Below are 23,479 nucleotides of genomic sequence, written 5' to 3'. Positions count from 1 at the left end.
ACAACATCAGGAACACTGTGTATCAAGCTTAGCATTGGTATGTACTAAAGATCTCCACTTACCCAGAAGCCACGCATCACCAGCTTGTAGGTTGTCTAATTTTTGCCATATCCCTGATTGCTGGATGACGAATGAGTCATGTGCACTCCCGGGTAATTTTGCATTCAGGGACAGGATCTGGAGGGAGGCATCACATACCACCATTACATTCAGTGAGTGATAGTGTTTGCGGTTCCTAAAAATGGCCTCCAGCCGTGCTGGAGGCTGAAGTGGTATGTGAGTACCATCCACAACCCCTATGATGTGTGGGAAGCCAGCTATTTGGTAAAAATTGGCCTTGGCCACACTAAGGGCACCCATATCCAAAGGCATTTTAATAAAATGATGGAGGTGCTTGAAAAGGGCCTCCATCACTGCCCTCAGGATCCTGGAAAAGGGAGGATTGGGATATTCCCTCAACTATTCCCACCGTGGTTTGAAAGGATCCTGAGGCACAGAAATGTAACACCGCCATAAATTGCGTAAGTGGTGGTATTGCTGTAGGACTGTCAATTTGCAGCTCCAGATCACTCTCTATTAATGAGAGAGTGTCTATGATGATTTGGGGCGGAAGACAGTAGCGTCTTAACACCTCATCATCGGGCATTCCAAAAAGGGTGACACGTGTTCTATATATCTGGGGCCTTGCACGCCTACGATGCCTACGCCTGGGACGAGATTGAGGTTGGTCGGCTTCCGGGAGCATGGCCACAACAATCCGGCCAAGATCAACCTGAAATGGCAAGAATTGAATTTAAGGTTTGTTTGCCCCAAAAATAACGAAAAATACTTATCTTTACGATACAATCCAATGATGCTTACATGCCGGGGTATTGTCATGATTTACAAAGCCTAAAAAACAAAATACCCGAACAAGGAAAAAATGTTTGGTTTAGGATTCTTAATTTGGTAAAAGACAAAACATAAAAGGGGATAAACACACATTTCTCCAAAGAGCAAACCGACAGTGCGCAGACTTCCACAATTTGGGGCCCAAACAACAACCAAGATTGGGAACGGTAAATATCACCCAATTAAACTACAGAAAATAAGCAGACAAAAATGCGCTAATTAGTTCGCAATTTAACTACAGAAAATAAGCTGACAAAAATGCGCTAATTAGTTCGCAATTTAACTACAGAAAATAAGCAGACAAAAATGCACTGATTAGATCGCAATTTAACTACAGAAAATAAGCAGACAAAAATGCGCTAATTAGTTCGCAATTTAACTACAGAAAATAAGCAGACAAAAATGCGCTAATTAGTTCGCAATTTAACTACAGAAAATAAGCTAAAAATGCGCTAATTAGTTCGCAATTTAACTACAGAAAATAAGCAGACAAAAATGCGCTAATTAGTTCGCAATTTAACTACAGAAAATAAGCAGACAAAAATGCACTAATTAGTTCGCAATTTAACTACAGATAATAAGCTGACAAAAATGCGCTAATTAGTTCGCAATTTAACTACAGAAAATAAGCAGACAAAAATGCGCTAATTAGTTCGCAATTTAACTACAGAAAATAAGCAGACAAAAATGCGCTAATTAGTTCGCAATTTAACTACAGAAAATAAGCAAACAAAAATGCGCTAATTAGTTCGCAATTTAACTACAGAAAATAAGCAGACAAAAATGCGCTAATTAGTTCAGACATTTAGGAAACACAAAACCAAAGGTAAAAACTGTAAGGTGCACAAAAGTTGCGTAAAAAATTACATGAACATTTAACAAACAAGTGAAAATCCAAACTTACCAATACAGGATATATAAGTCACCGGACAAAAAGGTCATTGGGGCAGAGCCAAAAGAAACCTACAAAAGGAGAATTTTGAAAAATTTAGCGAGCAAAAACTAAATAAAAGAAGGATAGCCAAATTGAACAAAAGGAAGACGGCAAAAAACTTACCAAAAAAATACACCACAACTAAAAGAACCACACCAAAAAAAGCGAACGGAAAGATAAACTAAAAAAAAAACGCACTGAAAAAATCGCCAAACACCGCCAAATACAATTCCCGCCAACAATCCACTCCGACCAACGTATACGAATATAGTGAAAGTTTGCAAGCTAAAATTTCACAATTTTATTGAAAATAGGTGTGGAGGATGACAGGGAAGAGGATGCTGGGCCCAGTATTCCGGGCAAAGCAGGGAAAAAGAAAAGGCAGCCACAATTCACAAGAAAGGAGATGGAGGTTTTGGTTCAGAAGTGTGTGGACATCTTGCCACAGGCAGACAGGAATATGGGTGCAAGCCAGAAGTGGAGAATGTGGGAGGAGATAGCCAGTGCTGTCAATAGGGTGGGTGATTATGTCCGTCTAGCCCGGGATGTCAAATGGCGGTAAGTAAAAACTTGACCACCCAAAAAAAACAGGGTGAAATAATGCAGGAATAATGGCTACTTTTTCACCCACAGATGGCAAGACTTCAAATATCGCCTGAAACAAAAAATGGCTGACAGGGCTAGGCATGCAAGGGGGACAGGTGGGGGGCCCACCCCTGTGTCATTGGAGTTTAATGATTTGGAAGAGCTGGCACAGGGGTGTGTGCAGGATGTGGAGGTGTTTGGTGTGTCCAACATGGATACGGACATGCCAGACTTTGAGGCTCCTCATGTTGTCCCAGGTAAATGTTGTGATGTAACCAACTCTGAAATGTTAATGTGACAATATGTAGATTGTAATGTTCCTATTTTCTCTTTTTTCTCACAGAGACACAGGCGGATGAAGCTGCTCCAGAGGGGAGCCTTGGCCGCAGAATTTCTGCTGGCTCTGCAGGGGAGGAACCAGTACATCTGGCTGAGGACCCTGCAGAAGCCAGTCCTGGGCAATCCCCCTCGCAGGCAGTGGCACTCCTCACAGAACTCAATTTTAAATCGGATTCCCATACGGAGATTCTGCAGAGGATGGACGCCAGTCTGCTACGGGTGGCTGAGGCCCTGGAGCAAAATGCGGCGGTCAACGTGACCATTGGTCAGGCCCTGGCTGAAAATACCAGGGCCAACATCAGAATCGCCAATGCCCTGGAGCAGCTCGTTCGCCAGCACATGGTGGAGCTGACCTCCCTTCCTGCCGGAACATCAGGATCCTCCACCTCTGGCACAACAACAGCCATTCCTCCAAATGTGCCTAGCCCTGTGCCTAGTCCAGAGGCCACAACATCTGCCTCTGGACAGGCCAGCCAGAGGACATCCCGAAGCCGGTCTGGCGCCCACCCTACCCCAGCCAAACGGGGAAAGAAACGATGACAGCACTGGCTACTTTGCCCACACTCCTTCTGTGCTTGCCCCATATTCCTTTCTGGCCAAAACTTCCCTCTCCTTTCTTGTGAATTGTTTTTTTTAATTTTGTCGTTTGTGTTCCAAAAATATCATTTTTCAAAAAAATATGTGCCAAATATTAGTGGGTAACAAGGACCCCAAAAATGTACGTGACAATGCACATGATTTGTTTTAAAATGTGTTTTGCAAATAAAACCTACAAATTGTTCTCAACTGTATTGTGACATTAATTGACAATTGGTTTATAGTTAATTCTGTCCCACAAGGGAAAAACGAAATCTGAGTTTGGGACTTTCCCAAAATCAAGGGTTAAAACAAAATGTTACTTTAAGGAACACTTTGGAATAAATTTAAAAAAAAAAAGCAGCCCAATGCAAAAGGTCACAATACACACAAACATGATTACAATATTGTTACAAAATGCAAAAATACTAACCAAATTGTAAAATACATTCCTACAAAAAAACGCTAATTTATTGTGTAATCCTGAAATTAGCAGCCGAGATTTTCAGCTGCGTATGGTTTTGTGCTATTACAAAGGGAAAAAAAAAAAAAAAACATTACAAGCAAAATCCAAAGTTGATTGTTTATCTGACAAGCCGTGATAAATCGATGAAACATCGCGGAGGCCCGGGCAAAAGGACAAGGCCATCGCCATTGTGGTCGAGTAATCCAGACCCTAAACTGTGCGAGCAGTTTGAACGGAAAGAGGATCAGCCAGTGATGTATGAGTTGGTACGAACACATTGGACGTTCGCATGAGCTAATTTATGTACGCCCCAAAAACGCCTCGCCACGCCTGCGTTTTCCCATCTCCACCCCCGTCAACGCCCAAAATGGCCTGTTCTGTTAATCACATTTGACATGTCACTTCCTGTTCGCAATTTGCCGAACGAGTGAAAAAAAGCTCGCAATCTGCCGTATGCACATGCGCAGTGTTACACCGGCGCATGCGCGGTTTCACAACATCGGAACGCAACGAGTGTTCTGCTGTTAACGAGCGGCTCTGAATGAGGGCCATAGTACACACTACACACACAGTACATATACAGTACACACCACTCATACAGTACAAGTGATTTCAAAATTTTTAGGTAATGTCAAGGATCCAAACTACAAAGAAATTGTCAGGGAAATGCTTAATAGTTACACAAACCTTGGCTGCAATATGAGTTTAAAGGTACATTTTTTGAATTCCCATATTGAGCATTTCCCGAATAATCTCAGAGACTACAGTGAAGAACAGGGTGAATGGTTCCACCAAGATGTTAAAGATGTAGAAAGAAGATACCAGGGTCGTTGGGACGTCAGCATGATGGCTGACTACTGCTGGATGATACACAGAGACGACACAGAAATAGCTTATATGTGAAAAGCGACAAAACGAAGTTTGAAGACAAAAAAACCCAAGATATTAATGATTTTTTCAATAATTATGGTTTCGTTTCTATTATTGTTTGATTTTATTGTTATTTTATTATGTAATTAAGACAAAAACACAGTCATATCATCTACACTTCTTCGTATTTCACAATAAATATGTCAAAAACAATTAAACTTCTATTTTTTTCTTAAAAATGTATGTAACCCCCTTATAGGTAAATGTGATGTGGTCATTTTATTTAATATACTATTTCTTGATGTACACAGGAGTATAATTAAGAATATAAAAGTATTATTAAAAAAGCTTTCAAAACCTTAAATTTCGTAGACCTGTGTTATGGGTATAACGTGGGTGATCTATAAAATTATTGTGGATTGGGTCTTTTAATCCTGGAGTCTGAAAAATATTACTCTTTTGATAAACGTAATAACCAAAAATAACATGTTATTACAAGTTAGATAGGGCCATGGGAACATGTGCACCCTCTGCTGGCCGCAGGTGTCTCTGCAGCAGATGTGCCACTCGGGGTCCAGTACAATGTTGATGACACCTAGGGGTAAATTTACTAAAGTGAGAGTTTTTAAAAGTGGAGATGTTGCCCATAGCAACCAATCAGGTTCTTGCTATTATCTTCTAGAAGGTACTATTTAAATGTTAAAAACTCTCAATTTAGTAAATTTACCCCCTATAATTCAATTAATCTCTATGTGATCTCTCTAAACATTGCCTAAATAGATATATGTAGAGTGAAACAAAATTTTATTTTCTTCTGATTGTTTTTTCTTTTTTTTGTTAATTGATATTAGATGATAATACAATCACTAGATTTAAATCAGTAGCCCATTTTGCCTCGATGTAGAAGAATATAACAGGATAAACTACTAGTGGATCTCTACCTACTACCAGGGGTGCCGAGAGGGGGGGGAGCGGGTACAGATTACCCGGGCCCGGGCATGGCAGGGGGCCCCCGGGCCGCAGCACAAAAGTAGCCTTTATTTTTCCCAACTTTTTTTTTTTCAGCAATGTTTACTAAACTTTGGCAGGTGGCCAGCGGTAGTTGGGAGGGTGGGGTGTGGTGGCTATCAGTTACCGCACATACAGTGTGTCACTCGATTGCAGTCACTGCAGCCGCCGGCCGCCGCGGAGCTAATTGTCTCGCGAGATGATGACATCATCATCTCGCGAGGCTCTCTCTTCAACAGGCACCAAGCTCCGGGCGTGGACTGGGAGATACTACAGAAAGGCAGGCTGGGTGACAGTGGGCGTGGCCAGATGCAGTCAGTAAGAATAATGGAGTGTGGAACTGTGTATGACTCACTGAGGGAAGAGCTGAGCGCACCCCTAACTGTGAGTCTATGTGAATGACATGCTTGTCTCTGACACTGTGGTTCTGCTGCTGAAAGCTGTAAATGTATAATTTCTATATAATGAATTTATAAATATAAAGCACTCATCACCATTAGTGTATTTATATATATATATATATATATATATATATACACACACACATATACACACACACATGTGTGTGTATAAGTATGTATATTTGTGTATGTGTTTATATATATTAGGGATGAGCAGTTCGGATTCTGTGGAATCCGAACGGCTCCGAACAGCAGGGATCCGACTCCAGCCTGATTCGGATCCCACTGCGAGGCCGAACGTCATCCTCCCGACGTCGGATTCTCGCGAGAGTTCGACTCTAAGGCGCCGTGATCGGGATTCAGCGCCATTTCTCTCCCACGCTTCGCACGCTGCGCACTGCTCTGCTGAAAGTGGCTGTGTGCAGAGACTCACAAGTGGCTGTGCTGGCAAAGTGACTGTGTAAGGAGGCACACTGCACGCTGATGTATGCTGCGCTACACTCTGCTTATTAAGGGCCCCATTCACAAACGAAAAATAACCCCTTTAACGTTCGCTAAAGGGGTTATGCCGCTTTTCTGTATTTAGTAAACAGCCGTAATCTTAGGTTACCGCTGTTTGTACAGCATCGCTCTCACCATCTTTTAGATGGCAAGAGCGATGCGGGCTCCATGGCCGGTAATGGAGACCCGGCAGTGCTTTTCCGGCTTCAGCGAAGCCTTCCAGGTACTGCCGGGTCTCCCTGTCGTGCACATGTGCAGACGGACCGTCGCGCATGTGCATGACACTGGAGCCCTGTTGCTGGCAATGTTAGGCTGCCAGCAGCCCAGCTGAGGACCTCGCCGAGGATTGCACTGCACTTCGCGGGACCTCGCCGGAGGGGTAAGTATTACTAAATACCAGTGGAATTTTCGTTTGTATCACAGTGATACTAAACGAAAATTGCCGCTGGTATGTCGTTCGTTTGTAAATGGGGCCCTAAGTGGCTGACCTGGTAAAGTGACTGTGTATAGGAGGCACACTGCACGCTGATGTATGCTGCGCTATACTCTGATGATTAAGTGCTGTGTCCAGACTCACAAGTGGCTGTACTGGTATAGTGACTGTGTATAGGGGCACACTGCACGCTGATGTATGCTGCGCTATACTCTGCTGATTAAGTGGCTGTGTCCAGAGACTCACAAGTGGCTGTGCTGGTAAAGTGACTGTATAGGGGGCACACTGCACGCTGATGTATGCTGCGCTATACTCTGCTGATTAAGTGGCTATGTCCAGAGACTCACAAGTGGCTGTGCTGGTAAAGTGACTGTATAGGGGCAGACTGCACGCTGATGTATGCTGCACTATACTCTGCTAATTAAGTGGCTGTGTCCAGAGACTCACAAGTGGCTGTGCTGGCAAAGTGACTGTATAGGGACACACTGCACGCTGATGTATGCTGCACTATACTCTGCTAATTAAGTGGCTGTGTCCAGAGACTCACAAGTGGCTGTGCTGGCAAAGTGACTGTATAGGGGGCACACTGCACGCCGATGTATGCTGCACTATACTCTGCTGATTAAGTGGCTGTGTCCAGAGACTCACAAGTGGCTGTGCTGGTAAAGTGACTGTGTATAGGGGACACACTGCACGCTGATGTATGCTGTGCTATACTCTGCTGATTAAGTGGCTGTGTCCAGACTCACAAGTGGCTGTGCTGGTAAAGTGACTGTGTATAGGGGGCACACTGCACACTGATGTATGCTGCGCTATACTCTGCTGATTAAGCGCTGTGTCCAGACTCACAAGTGGCTGTACTGGTAAAGTGACTGTGTATAGGAGCACACTGCATGCTGATGTATGTTGCGCTATACTCTGCTGATTAAAGTGTCCAGACTCACAAGTGGCTGTGTGTAAAAAAAATAAAATAAAATAAAAAAAAGTTTAAAAAAGTAAATAAAAAACTTTCAGGAAAGTTAAAAGTAAAAAAAATAATAATTTTTTGGTGCTGTACCCCACTGCGTATACAAGTACTGTGACTGTTGGCCGTAGCCCACTGTGTATACAAGCACTGTGACTCCTTGGGCTGTAGCCCACTGTGTATACAAGTACTATTAGTCTGCAGGCTGTAGCCCACTGTGTATACAAGCGCTGTGACTCCTTGGGCCGTAGCCCTCTGTGTATACAAACAACGTAACTCCTTGGGCCTTAGCCCACTGTATATACAAGCACTGTGACTCTTTGGGCCATAGCCCTCTGTGTATACAAGCACCGTAACTCCTTGGGCCTTAGCCCTCTGTGTATACAAGCACCGTAACTCCTTGGGGCTTAGCCCTCTGTGTATACAAGCAACGTAACTCCTTGGGCCTTAGCCCACTGTGTATATAAGCACTGTGACTGCTTGGGCCTTAGCCAATTGTGTATACAAGCACTGTGACTCTTTGGGCCTTAGCCCTCTGTGTATACAAGCACCGGAACTCCTTGGGCCACAGCCCTCTGTGTATACAAGCACCATGACTCCTTGGGCCTTAGCCCTCTGTGTGTCCATAACACACAAGTACTGTGACTCAGTAGTGAGTGGCAGTGAATGGCAATGTTTCATAGATGTGCTTTAAACTGCAGTGTCTGTGCCGCTGCTCTGTCGCTTAGTAACCAGCCAGCTCACTGCAGCCTTTGGCCAATAATGGTGAAAACAATATTATAAGCTGTGAGGTGGTCTAAATTGACTGTAAATAACTAGAAATTAATGTTATTGAGGTTAATAATACTATAGGAACAAAAAAAAGTCAGAATGATGTGATTTTAGCTTTTTTTTGTACATTCTTGTAAAAAAAATCCAAATCCAAAACCAGTCACGGCGGTTTGGCAAATCCAAATCCAAAGCTGGACAAAACCTGGGTGCTCTCCCGGGAATCATTTAGACTCCAATAGTACCATACTTCCAACAAAGGGCGGCACTCCCCGGATTTGAAAAAAGTTCACACAGACACCAACTGTATCATCAACATTTCAGATGTATTATCACATACATCATCAGGATAATAGATGTTATAATACATCTGAAACGATGATACAGTTGGTGTCTGTCTGAACATTTTTAAAATCCGGGGAGATATCTTCTGATTGATCGTGCAGTATGGCCAACCAGAAGATTTTGCATTCGACTGCGGGAGTGTGCAAATCGGGCATACACATAGCACAATATACCCGATTTGTCAGTCTGACTTTGCCAAATCGGGACGTTATTGTGCAGAGGTTTACCCAGAGTAATAGTGAATACTTTTGGCCCAGCTGCTGGGAGCTATGCCAATGCCTTGTAAGTGTGCGCTACTCGCATGCGAGATACGCCCCCAAAGAGGTACAGCAATGCCCCCAATATGCTGTGGCCACACCCCCTCCAGGGGGGCCCCGGGAGGTTGCTGTACTGGGGCCCAGGATTTCTCTTGGCAGCCCTGCCTACTACTGAACTACAACACCCAGCTTCTTCTTCATCCAGTGAAAAGTCTCTACCTCATCCAGTGCATGATGTATCTATCCTGAATTGATATGTACAGTACTTACGACTTTTGAGTCAATGCAGTTGAATTTGCATCCTTGAATCACATTATTTCTCCTTTTAAACGTACAATTCCATGATCCTTTGCCCAGTGGCTCCTGTGGGAAAAAATACATATTTTACTATCTACTTTAGTGATCACTTTATGAACATTTATCTATGTATTGCTGGTCTCCTAATCCATACATGCTTTCCCACAATCCAGTATCTACATTCCTTTATCAATCCCTTATAAATATCTTCTAACATTCCTACAACCATACCCCTTTATCTGTGTATAGAATTCCCTAATCCATGCATACGTCCTAATACTGCAATAGCTAGACTCCTTTATAAGCATACTAGCTAATTTCACCCTGGTAGACCTTAGATATTTACTGTCTCCATTTCCATCTCACAACTCCAAAAACACATTAATCCTTCGCCTCTATAGTAATGCTTCACTGCTATAGTAAGACATTACTTTCCCTCACCTGTATACTAACACATTCCACTGCCTCACCTGTAGTAACACATTTTCCTCTCTCACCTCAGTAGTAACACATTTCCCTCCCTCACTATCCAAATAGAGGAGCCACACCAACTGCCAGTGATGTTTGGCAGCACTTGGGATGACAGTTGGTGTTTTAATATGAACTGTGCTACAGCCATAATGAGATAGTCAGTTAGGACATTGACATTGCACACGGGGAGGAAACATCGGATTGCGATGCTGTCAAGAGGTGACTATTTACACCAGATGCCTCCTGCTGCATTAGCATATTAGCCCTTTTCATCCCCGTATGAGTCTCACGTAGGTTTAGTACACCTTCAATGTACAAGAGGTTGCAGCAGAGCCGAATTTAAGCAGAAGACAAACATGACACTCACCAGCAGAACTGTACCCTCTGGACACTGAATCCCTTTATTACAAGAGTTGCATTTTGTCTGCAGCAGAAAGAATAAGAGTGTTACATAGCAACACAAAAATAAGGTAATTAAATAATGAAATACAACCTGAAGTTATTAAAACAAGGGGGTAAATTTACTAAAGTGAGAGTTTTTAGAAGTTTTAGAAGAGATGTTGCCCATAGAAACCAACCAGATTCTAGCAATTATCTTCTAGAAGGTGCTAGTTAAATGTTAAGCAGAATCTTATTAGTAAATTTACCCCAAAATATCTATACAGACATGTCATGTAACATAATTTTCTGTAAATAGTACACATTGAGGCTTTAGATCAGTGGTTCTCAAACTCGGTCCTCAAGACCCCCACACAGTTCATGTTTTCCAGGTCACCCAATTAGTGCACAGGTATATACTCACTCACAAATTTTAAAAGATCTGCAGGTGATCTAATTATTTTACTTGTGATTCTGTGAGGAGACATGGAAAACATGCACTGTTTGGGGTCCTGAGGACCGAGTTTGAGAACCTGTGATTTAGATAACTCTTCAAATACATATTACATTGAGGCAGGGGCGGTTTAAGAGAGTAGAGGGCCTGTGTGCAGCTCCACGTGGTCCCCTTCCTCTCCGGCAGTGCAGCAGACTCTGGCTATGTTCCCGGAGACTTCTCTGCTACACATGCGCAAATGATTTCTGTCTGCAGCACTGGCTGACGCAGGACTCTGGAGAGGTGAGTATAATTATATGGGTGCAGGGTGTGCGGTGTGCATACCTCCCAACTATCCCACATTCAGCAGGACAGCCCCTTATTTCTGAGACAGACACGCTGTCCTACCCGCAGTGTCCCATGGTGGGGGGGAAGTTGGGTGGAGCACAAACCGCTGCTCTGTATAGCAGAGCAGCGGGTAAGCAGAAGGAGAACAGATGCCATGTGCATGCGCACGGCATCTGTTCACCAGTGTACGGAGAGCCTGGGGGCTGCAAATCCGAGTGTGGGCCCCTGGACTGCACACCCTGCACCCATTATAGATATGCCAATGCATTGAGGGAATGTCTCTGAAGAAGGAGAGCAGTGTTCCTTGCATTCCCAGATTCCTGGCAAGACAGTCAGGGTGGTTGCCCTTCATCCTGACTGTACAATATATGCAGAGCTGGCTTAAGAGAGGGCACAAGATCTGGATGCCGGGTCAGCATTTGAAGATAATGGGGGAAATGTATTTATTTTTAGGTTGGAGAGCTTAAAACTGTCATTTTAGTAGCTGATCGGTTGGTACTTTATCACTCTGTACTTCATCTCTCTCCAAGCTTTGATAAAACACCCCTTTAAGAAAAAAAAAAAAAAGGTAGTACTTCCTGCTGCTGTGTCTGACTCATTCATTGATGTCATGTGACCACAGATGCAGCAGGACACAGGAGTACACCACACAAGGCCTGATTCAGTGTTGGATGCATACTTGATGGTTTGCATAAAACACTGATTGTGAGAGACCAGTGCACATGCACAGGAACTGTACTGCACATGTGCCAGCTCTTCCTCTATGAGATTGCTTGCAGTTCCCCCAAGCCACAGCCTGGCCATTTGGAGGCGAGGAGTGGGCAGGGCTAGCCTCCATTGTGCCGAGGCCAAGGTCTGTGTCTTCCGATGCAAATTTCTTGGCACCAGCTACGTAGCTGCGAGGGGGATTCTGAGTAACCTCGCCAAGGTGCTAGCCAACTAGCTAAAGGCTATCATCAGACGGATCATTCACCCAGACCAGACCTGCAGCATTCCTGGCTGCAAGATTGCAGATAGCCTTGCCCTACTCAGAGACATGGTCGACTGATGTAGTAGAGGATTAAACCCCTCTTCTTCTCCCTGTTTCCCTATAAGTGACAGCTTTTCAAATACAGTCTGGGCTGCGACCCCCATCCCTCTCACATTGCTTGACGTTTTATTGAAATGTCTTTCTATTTATTTACCCTTCCCAATAAAGCTTCGGGCATGTGACTCCTTCCCTCACCATTTTCCCCTAACACACCCATTGTCCTTGTTGACTGTTATATAGTTTATGTAATGAGTGAATAGTGCAGTACATGATGTATAGTGTAGGATATCTTATGTCATATGTCTAGTATTGTGCTATAATGTAGGAATGATTCATGTTTAGCGGTGTATTGCGTGTTGTCTGTGCTGCGATACAGTACACTTGAATGTAATGTCTTATGTGTGGTTTTTGCTATCGTTATGTACATAAAGACTGCTTTTTCCAATAAAAAAACCTCAGGGTTACTCAGTTTGCCGATGGTCTCACAGAAGATCCAATGCTGCATCTTAGGACACAGCACTGGGTTTGCGATGCTATCAGGAGGTGACTATTTACACCAGATGCCTCCTGCTGCATTAGCATATTAGTTGTATAGTGTTGCCCAACTATTCCCTGCAGTTGGTTGGCAGAGGGGAATTTGAGAAAAATGCTTTTCAGCAGAAGAGGACAAATGAGAGACGAGCTGGTGAGCAGATATGCATGTAAGGAACAGTTAGTGGGTAGAGTGGCATATGAGCAAAAACTGAGGTGTAAGCAGGCAAATCAGGGAAAAGCTAGTGTGCAAAGGGACATTTGAGGAAAAAGGTGGTAGGTAAATGGGCATGTGAAAAAAAGTGGTGGACAGAGGGTATGTGAGAAAAAGGCTGGTATGCAGAGGGTATGTAAGAAAAAGGCTGGTGGGCAGAGGGTATGTAAGAAAAAGGCTGGTGGGCAGATTGACATGTGAGTGAAAAATTGGTGGGAAGACATGTAAGAAAAAAAAACTGTGAAGCAGCGGTAGCCATGAGAGAATAGCTGACAAATATTTTTATGTTTTTATTATTTAATATTTGATACCCCGACCACCCACAAATCCTGCATTTGACCCTTGGCAGCAATGTAGTCTGAGCCATGAGTGCACCTAGACTGCAGCCTTGCAGAATTCTTATGTTCCCTGCATTTATTAATAGGTCACCCCACAAACCGTAATCCAGCCCTGGTTTCTTGCGGCCGACATTTTCTCCTATAATTTCATAATATATGCTGAGGCAGAGTTGGTCAAACTCAGCAGGTAGTGATATGATAATATATAGAATGAGTTGCATTATTTAACCCATTAACATGCATTTAAGATATACTGTGCTGTTACTTCAATTCATGCAATTGACACTGTGGTTAGTTTGCAAACTCTTATTATTGGACCATTTTACCTTTTTCACAATTATATTAGTGGTATCACAACGATTTTTCAGGATTGTTAGGACTTCCGATATTGCCATTAACATTCCATTATTTGTTTCAAAAAAGGTGCCATTCAGCAGAACTTCATGAACAAATGTCTAAGTAAACAATAAGTAAATTATGTATTTTTGCAACACATTGTAGATCAACACAGCCACTACATATCAATACTGTATACATTGTGGATATATATACCGTTGAAAGATCCGAGTAAATCCGAGTAAAACCGAACCCGCTCACCCCTAATATATATATATATATATATATATGTCACTCAGCTGCCCAACCCCCTCAGCAGCTCCCCCTGTCCCCGTCCCTTCTCTTCGAAGCCCATTCCCGTCCCTCCCATCCCGTTGTACTTAATCACCCCCATTACCAATCCTCTTCTCTGCCATTGGTGCTGCGCGTACATGCACGTCACACCTAAAGTGCATGGCGTGTAAAGTGGAAGCTGGGTGCATGCTGTGAACATCAGGTTTGACGTGTACGTACCCCGCATCAGCAATTAGGTAATCGCACAAACGTGTATGCATCGTACCACAGAGTAATGAAAACGTGCTGATCAATCCCTCCTGGTTAGGTCTAGAACGAGGTGCTGTAAAGGACCTCTGACGTCACAACCACATGACCTGCGGCAAGAGGGGGAGGGGCAAGATTCAGAACGTGGGCCAAAAGTGTCTCCTCATGGGCTAGCTTCGCTCGCAATGCTTCGGGCACAATGGCTCGCTTTGTTCGCCACAGGTCTATATCCCCCCTCTATGCCCATGTGGATAGTAACACTGGTAGTGGTCTGGAACTGCTGCAACGGTCACATTGTTGTGACATCAGAGGTCCTTTCTCTAACTTGGATCTAGCAACAACCAATCTCAAATGTTAGTGATCTCTTTGGAGTGTTCTCTCATTCTCCAGTACAGGCAATTTCAATTTGAAAACTCTCTGGGCATTACAAATATGGATGACACTCCTGACTCTAGTTGGTAAATTCATATGTACCTCAAAATGCAAACGAATGTGCAATGATGTACAACCACAACACAATAATTTATTTCACATTACACAGTTTAAAATGCCCGTACATAGATGGATATGGATTGAAAGATCTACAGTAAAAAAGGTAGACAATGTCTAGATAGGCACCAGATGTTAGACAGTCGATAGGTTGACAGGGACAAAAGGCCGACACACTAAAGGTCGACATGTAAGAAGGTCGACAGGTACAAATTGTTGACAGTGTCAACATCCATCTTTGAAATGCCCAGAGGGTTTTCAAATTGCAATTGCCTGTTCTGGAGAATGAGAGAGAGAGTGATTGTATATATGTACATACAGTATATACATCAATAGCCTGCATTTAACCTACTGTATGGCGGTCTTACCGTATAAAATATATTACCCCACATTTTGACATATCATTTATACAACTGTTGATTCTTTAGATATGCAACTGCACAAATATCAATTCTTAGGGATAAAGTCAAAATTAAATACATTATATTTCTTTGGTGTAAATCAGTGACTAACCTAGAAAGAGTTTATTAAATGTGCCATTTCCACTTCCAATACACCTCAAATTATGTTATTAAATTAAATATAATAATTTCCTCCATACTCTGATATAATTTTACCAAGCTACTGCAACAACAGTATATTAGAATTATATTGCATGGAAAACCTATTTGCAATCCATTTTTTTATTCACACTGTTCCCATAATAACAGACACATGCACAAAACAGGTGCATGCCATTTTACTTGTGGGCCTTTACTGCAGATTACATAGACTACACACTGCCATATATCTGTCGGCTACCCACACACAACTGATGTTTTTTTTTTAATCAAAAGATCTATTCTCAATCATGTTATTGAGTGATTTGTACACACACAAGACAATCATCTGATAAATGTGATATAATGAGCATGTAATATATGGAGAGGAAGGAAAGGGGAAGGAGGAAAACAATAGCACAGGAGTCAATCTACAATAGGGATATAGAGTAGTCAGGGGGTGCTCCCTGGAGTAGTAACAGTGTATTAAAAAGGTAGAGAAAAAGGACTCCATCAAAGTGGGGCACACCCCAGACAAAACAGAGAACAGTAATAAATACTGTATAGATGAAAATGGGATAAAATTAATCTTTAATTGGTATTCCTAAAATAAATCGAGACTCTGAAGGCAAAGCTCAAAAGACAAACACATAACAAATAGGCTAGAGACAGCCAAAAACACAATAACTCAGATCGTGCTACATAACAAGTCTAATGGTACCAATAAGGTAACCACATTAGTGAAACATGATACATATGGTCATGCAAACGAGTAGATCAAAGAATATATCGATTTGGAAATATCACCAATCAGCTCTAAGGTGATATAAATGATTAGTTCTCACTAATAACATACTGTGATCAAATATGTATAGTTGGCACATATACGTAATAACTCAGATACAAAATTGCGCATGAGTGTATCAGAATAACTCATAACTTATGAGTCATTCTGATACACTCATGCGCAATTTTGTATCTGAGTTATTACGTATATGTGCCAACTATACATATTTGATCACAGTATGTTATTAGTGAGAACTAATCATTTATATCACCTTAGAGCTGATTGGTGATATTTCCAAATCAATATATTCTTTGATCTACTTGTTTGCATGACCATATGTATCATGTTTCACTAATGTGGTTACCTTATTGGTACCATTAGACTTGTTATGTAGCACGATCTGAGTTATTGTGTTTTTGGCTGTCTCTAGCCTATTTGTTATGTGTTTGTCTTTTGAGCTTTGCCTTCAGATTCTCAATTTATTTTAGGAATACCAATTAAAGATTAATTTTATCCCATTTTCATCTATACAGTCTTTATTACTGTTCTCTGTTTTGTCCGGGGTGTGCCCCACTTTGATGGAGTCCTTTTTCTCTACCTTTTTAACTACATATAATGAGCATGTGCAGATAACAGGTACAGATATGCCCAGCGCTAGTGTTGCCGATGGCAAGGTAAATCTCGCCTCGCATAGCGCGAGATGCACGCCTGCGATCAGGTGCGAGCACTACGTACGTGACCGCGCCTCCATAGGAATGAATGGTGCGATCACAGTTTGCACCATATCGTGTCGTAGCATATGGAGTCGTGGGGAATTGCATGGCGCGATGTGCGCGCATGTTTGTGGTGCGATCAGCCACAATGTTACTGGACGCATCTGTATTTATCACTTACATATTTTTACAATTGTTCACCTCTTGTCTTTCACTTCTGTGAATTCCTGTGTTGTGGTGAGGACTGTTTGTAACAATGTTTCATGTGTACTTCAAACATTAGATTGATGCCTATTAAAATATTATACTGTACCTGGTTGTACCTTTTGTAAAACATCAGCCAGTAAGAGGATCCCAGCATGCTGCCTTTGTGCATCCCATTCCTTACGTCTGAAGGTAACAATTTCTCCCCAAGTATAATATGGTATTTTATTGTACGGTTATCCTAGAAACACATCCAGAGAAAATGCTTCAATTTCTGGAGTCAGAACGCTTAAATAGATCCAGGGCCAGTGCAAGATGTCTGGGCGCCCTTGGCAACATTTCATCTACTGCTCCTTCCAATGCTATGCCACACTTTAGTGACGCCAATTTATAATATGCCACACAGTAGTGTTCCAAATTCATAATATACTATATAGAAGTGCACCAACTAAGATGCCATACAGCAGAGACCCAATTCATAATTATACTACACATCAATGCCTCATAGCTGTGAATTCTGCTATAAAATGCCCCTAATACATATGCCACACATGTGCCACAAATTCTTTATATGCTATACAGCTGTGCCTCCAATACATTATGCCACACATCTATGCCCCAATAAATATTTATGCTACACATCTGTTTCCCATTATATGTCAGCACCAATTAACCCCCCCACACACACCTAACCCTGCCAGCACTCATTACACCTACATATACCTCACCCTGCCAGCACTCATTACACCTACACATACCTCACCCTGCCAGCACTCATTACACCTACACATACAGTTACCCTGTCAGCACTCATTACACCTACACATACCTCACCCTGCCAGCACTCATTACACCTACGCATACCTCACCCTGCCAGTACTCATTACACCTACACATACCTCACCCTGCCAGCACTCATTACACCTACACATACCTCACCCTGCCAGTACTCATTACACCTACACACACCTCACCCTGCCAGCACTCATTACGCCTACACATACCTCACCCTGCCAGTACTCATTACACCTACACACACCTCACCCTGCCAGCACTCATTACACCTACACACACCTCACCCTGCCAGCACTCATTACACCTACACACACCTCACCCTGCCAACACTCATTACACCTACACATACCTCACCCTGCCAGCACTCATTACACCTACACACACCTCACCCTGCCAGTACTCATTACACCTACACATACCTCACCCTGCCAGCACTCATTACACCTACACACACCTCACCCTGCCAGCACTCATTACGCCTACACACACCTCACCCTGCCAGCACTCATTACACCTACACATACCTCACCCTTCCAGTACTCATTACACCTACACATACCTCACCCTGCCAGGACTCATTACACCTACACATACCTCACCCTGCCAGTACTCATTACACTTACACATACCTCACCCTGCCAGCACTCATTACACTTACACATACCTCACCCTGCCAGCACTCATTACACCTACACATACAGTTACCCTGTCAGCACTCATTACACCTACACATACCTCACCCTGCCAGCACTCATTACACCTACGCATACCTCACCCTGCCAGTACTCATTACACCTACACATACCTCACCCTGCCAGCACGCATTACACCTACACATACCTCACCCTGCCAGTACTCATTACACCTACACACACCTCACCCTGCCAGCACTCATTACGCCTACACATACCTCACCCTGTCAGTACTCATTACACCTACACACACCTCACCCTGCCAGCACTCATTACACCTACACACACCTCACCCTGCCAGCACTCATTACACCTACACACACCTCACCCTGCCAACACTCATTACACCTACACATACCTCACCCTGCCAGCACTCATTACACCTACACACACCTCACCCTGCCAGTACTCATTACACCTACACATACCTCACCCTGCCAGCACTCATTACACCTACACACACCTCACCCTGCCAGCACTCATTACGCCTACACACACCTCACCCTGCCAGCACTCATTACACCTACACATACCTCACCCTTCCAGTACTCATTACACCTACACATACCTCACCCTGCCAGGACTCATTACACCTACACATACCTCACCCTGCCAGTACTCATTACACCTACACATACCTCAACCTGCCAGTACTCATTACACCTACACATACCTCACCCTGCCAGCACTCATTACACCTACACATACCTCACCCTGCCACCACTCATTACACCTACACATACCTCACTCTGCCAGTACTCATTACACCTACACATACCTCACCCTGCCAGCACTCATTACACCTACACATACCTCACCCTGCCAGTACTCATTACACCTACACATACCTCACCCTGCCAGCACTCATTACACCTACACATACCTCACCCTGCCAGTACTCATTACACCTACACATACCTCACCCTGCCAGCACTCATTACACCTACACACACCTCACCCTGCCAGTACTCATTACACCTATTCACACCGCACCCTGCCAGCACTCATTACATCTACACACACCTCACCCTGCCAGTACACATTACACCTACACATACCTCACCCTGCCAGGACTCATTACACCTACACACTCCTCACCCTGCCAGTACTCATTACACCTACACATACAGTTACCCTGTCAGCACTCATTACACCTATACATACAGTTACCCTGTCAGCACTCATTACACCTATACATACAGTTACCCTGTCAGCACTCAACAAAACCACCACCACACCCACACACACACACACACACACACACACTAAGCTTGTCTGCTCATTAACACACACACACCTGAACCAGTCTTGGTCATCAGTAAACCCAGCCGGGACTGAAAGAGAAATCCTTTTTTTTGAGCTAGTGCCCCTGGTGCCTTCAATACACTTTTCCCAACCATATACATAAAACCACACTCACATGCTTTTGACAAAGTCTTGGGCACAATATTTGTGTGGGCACTATGTGTAGTGAGGCCCACAGAGTACTTACCGCCAACTCTTGTTGGCCAGACCAACACTGATTATTACTTGTACTATGTTTTACTGGCCGTAATTTATAGACAAGAACTTAACACTACTTTGCGTAAGGAGACTCTACAGAGAGGAGAAAGTTACCTTGAACAGAACAATGGCGGAACCAATGGTGCAGCAGGCGCACCATATTGGGGCCCCTTCGGATTTTGTAGGGGCCCACTGCCAGTCACTAAAAGTTCATATCCCCAACCCGTGTAGGGAAGCTTGTCACCAGGGCTGGATTAAGGTTTGGGGGGGCCCTGAGGTGACTAACTTGTGGAGGCCGCTACCAATAAAATTGTTAATATGATATACTGGTGCTAAACACACTGTTGTGCCCCCAGTTCACATTATGCCATACAGAAACCCCTGTTTACATGTGCCACAATACCCCCCTATTCTGCTGATGTAGTTATATGTGAGGTTCCTTCAGTGTATGGAGGCTGCCACACCTGCCCTGTTATTAATCCGGTACAGCCTGTCAGAGTACAGTACTGCGATCCCTCCCCCTCTCCTGCGATCCATCCTCTGGTGTTCCAGCTCAATGATATCGGTATATTTGTGCAAATGTTTCTGTATGATAAACTGACTGTGTCTTTTGCTCTTCCACACTATCAAGGATGCATAGCCCCTTTAACGCTCACTAAAGGGGTTATGTCATCCTTTCTGTATTCAACAAACAGCAGTAATCTAATATTACCGCTGTTTGTCACAGCATCGCTCTCGCCATCTTTAGATGATCTTTAGATGGCGAGAGCGATAAGTTCCTCATTGATGGCAATGGGGACCCGATACTGCCCTTCCGGCTTCAGCAAAGCCTTCTAGACACTGCCGGATCCCTGTGTCATGTGCATGGGCCGTCGCACATGCGCATTACACAAGACCCCCACCACTGGCAGCGTTAGGTTGCCAGCAGTGGAGTGGATAACCTCGCAGATGAGGAGGACTTTGCTGGACCTCACCGGAGGGGTAATTATTGATAAATACTAGTGGCATTTTCCTTTGTATCACAGGAATACTAAACAAAAAATGCCACTGGTATTTACGTTCGTTAATAAATGGGGCCCTAAGGGCCTTATTTATCAACGAGTAATATTCTTGTTATCACTGTTACTAATGTTAAATGGTGCTCCAACCAATCAGCTACTAACTGTCATTTTTCAAACATAAGACATGAACTGATTGGTTGGTGCACCATTTATGATTAGTAACGAGTGATAACAAGAATGTCACTCCTTGATAAATCAGGCATTAAGCAGTAAAAGCATGAAGAAGTGGACCAATGGAGAAGTTGCCCATAGCAACCAATCAGCTCCTACTATTTTATAGACTGTACTTGATAAATGCTACTTCAAAGTTGATGGGTTGCAATGGACAACTTCTCCACTGGTCCATGCCTCCACGCTTTTCACTGCTTAATACATAAACCCCTAATTAACAGACTGGGCAGCTTATGCAGTTTCAGTTGATCAGAGCCTGTACCATGTTAGGGAGCTGGGTGTGGAGTGATTCATACTTGCCTTCTATTAAAGAGCCCTCTACGGGAGGGTCTCATCTAAATTGTGGGGATATGATCGTGTCATCGTGGCTAAGCCCCCTGCTGTGCAAATCTAAGGTTTACTCCATTGTACAGTTGACGCCATTGAATGCGAATTGTGCCATAAAATTCCCAGGCTGCCCACATCACATGGAGGAAGGTAGAGTGGTTTAAATGTATATAACACTGTGTGTGTATATATATATATATATATATATATATATATAACTTTCCTTTTGAGCAGGCAGAGCCCGGGGGATCAAGTGGACGGGCCCACAGAGATTCTGACTGTGTCCAGGGCAAGCATCCAAAGAATTAATGGAAGTTATTATTATTACTACCATTATTATCATCATCATTGTTAAACCCCTTCTTCATTGGATAACAATGGGAGAGATGGAGTGTGTGTTATGGGGGGTATCCACTTAGCGATATACAAACGACAGCACGATTGCGACATTGCAATCGTGCTGTCGTTTGTATAGCTAGTGATGTGCCTAGACTGAACGTTCACTCGTTAAGTCCCGGCACATCCCTCATCCCCGCACATGCAGAACCTGACGAGATCGTCAGGTTGACTTGCATGTACGGGCGATGTCGGATGTCAGAAGCGACCAGCGGGCACGCGCATCGCTGGTCGCTTCTGATCAAAACATGCCCGATGCTTGCGCGATTTGCAAGCGATTGCACGATAACGACATCGTTATCGTGCAATCGCTTGTTTAAATCGCTTAGTGGATACCCCTCATTAAAGTATAGAAAACTTTGAACCTTGTTCTTCTCTGCGTCCATCATCACTGTTGTTTCTAACCTTGTGGAACAGGCTGGTAGAGATGGGGGATAACCCACTATGATTCTGCTTATCAGTATCATCAATGTGAGTGACAGGTTTGGAGCATAGTGCTGAGTGGTGATGTCACAGCACCGCGCAACACTCCCTGTATCACAGAGCAACAGAGGCAAGGAGCACTGTTATCACATCACCATACAGCCAGGGTAAGAGGCACCTAGTATGCACAGGTCGCTGGCACTGGCCCTGTATATGCGAATCAGTGTTTGTTTGGTACTGCAATGAGTCGTAATAAGCTTTGATACATTTTATACTCTCACACATATCTGATTGAGGTAACAGGAATAATATTGAGACAATGAACTGGGCATTACGTCAAGTAAAAAATATATATCATCACAAGACTTTGGAAGGTTGTAATATTTAGCTTCTATATACATAATTACCAATTCGTTAGATCCAGATTGATTGTAAAACTTTGCCACGGCGGAATTGTCCGGTACAAAAATCGTGTATTTCTGTTTAGAGGATTCAATTTCTTGAATTATACCAGATTTCTGCAGACAGAATAAGTGAGATGGTTTGTTAAGATTAATTGTAGTGGACGGAACATATGTCGAAGCCGAATAATTGGCTGAGACAGAATCTGTTAAAATTAAAATCTGCACGATGCCATTTTGTGAATGGCAACAAGACACCATTTTGCGAATGGCCACCCAACGTCATTTTAGTGAATCTCACACAATATCAGTACATACGGCGATGCTATTATTTAGCGTTGTGCGATTTCCACGCAATAGAACAATGTTAAAAGTTCTCATTATATAAATACATACATTTACTAAAACATAATATGAACAACCCTGCAAAACACGTACCACGGTGTACTTCACAAACACATAGACGCACAACGCTAACTAGCGTCTTTTCTTAATATCCTTACACTTACACACTGCACACTTACATAAAAAGGTTCCCTAGCATTAAGGTTAATATTCAAGGTTTTATTCATTATTAAGTATGTAATAAAACGACTGTATTTAAGATCTCAGGTTTAGTACATGATAAGCAGACCGTGTTTGGTGCTATTCTAAACCACTGTTTATTTGCAGATCTCCGGTTCCATCGGCAGGGAGATCGCAACATGTGTCTGCAAATTATGGA

At 43.3% G+C, this 23,479-nt stretch overlaps 1 protein-coding gene across 1 annotated transcript in view; it reads right to left on the bottom strand.

The window, feature by feature from the left end:
- The window catches only part of STAB1 (stabilin 1), a 490,754-nt gene that overhangs the window by 323,652 nt on the left and 143,623 nt on the right, over positions 1-23,479 (bottom strand). Inside the window, exons 32-36 of the mRNA XM_088482458.1 lie at positions 22,762-22,872; positions 17,096-17,227; positions 13,705-13,833; positions 10,474-10,530; positions 9,609-9,701 (exon numbers count right to left, since the gene is read on the bottom strand). Of these exons, the coding sequence (XP_088338584.1) occupies positions 9,609-9,701; positions 10,474-10,530; positions 13,705-13,833; positions 17,096-17,227; positions 22,762-22,872 (522 nt within the window). The remainder of the gene's footprint in view (positions 1-9,608; positions 9,702-10,473; positions 10,531-13,704; positions 13,834-17,095; positions 17,228-22,761; positions 22,873-23,479) is intronic.

Source organism: Taudactylus pleione, unplaced genomic scaffold (genome assembly GCF_031769625.1).
Source record: "Taudactylus pleione unplaced genomic scaffold, aTauple2 ptg000289l, whole genome shotgun sequence".
Classification (NCBI taxonomy): domain Eukaryota; kingdom Metazoa; phylum Chordata; class Amphibia; order Anura; family Myobatrachidae; genus Taudactylus; species Taudactylus pleione.
The sequence above is the reverse complement of the archived record's forward strand: the minus strand, read 5'-3'. Positions and strand labels throughout refer to the sequence as shown.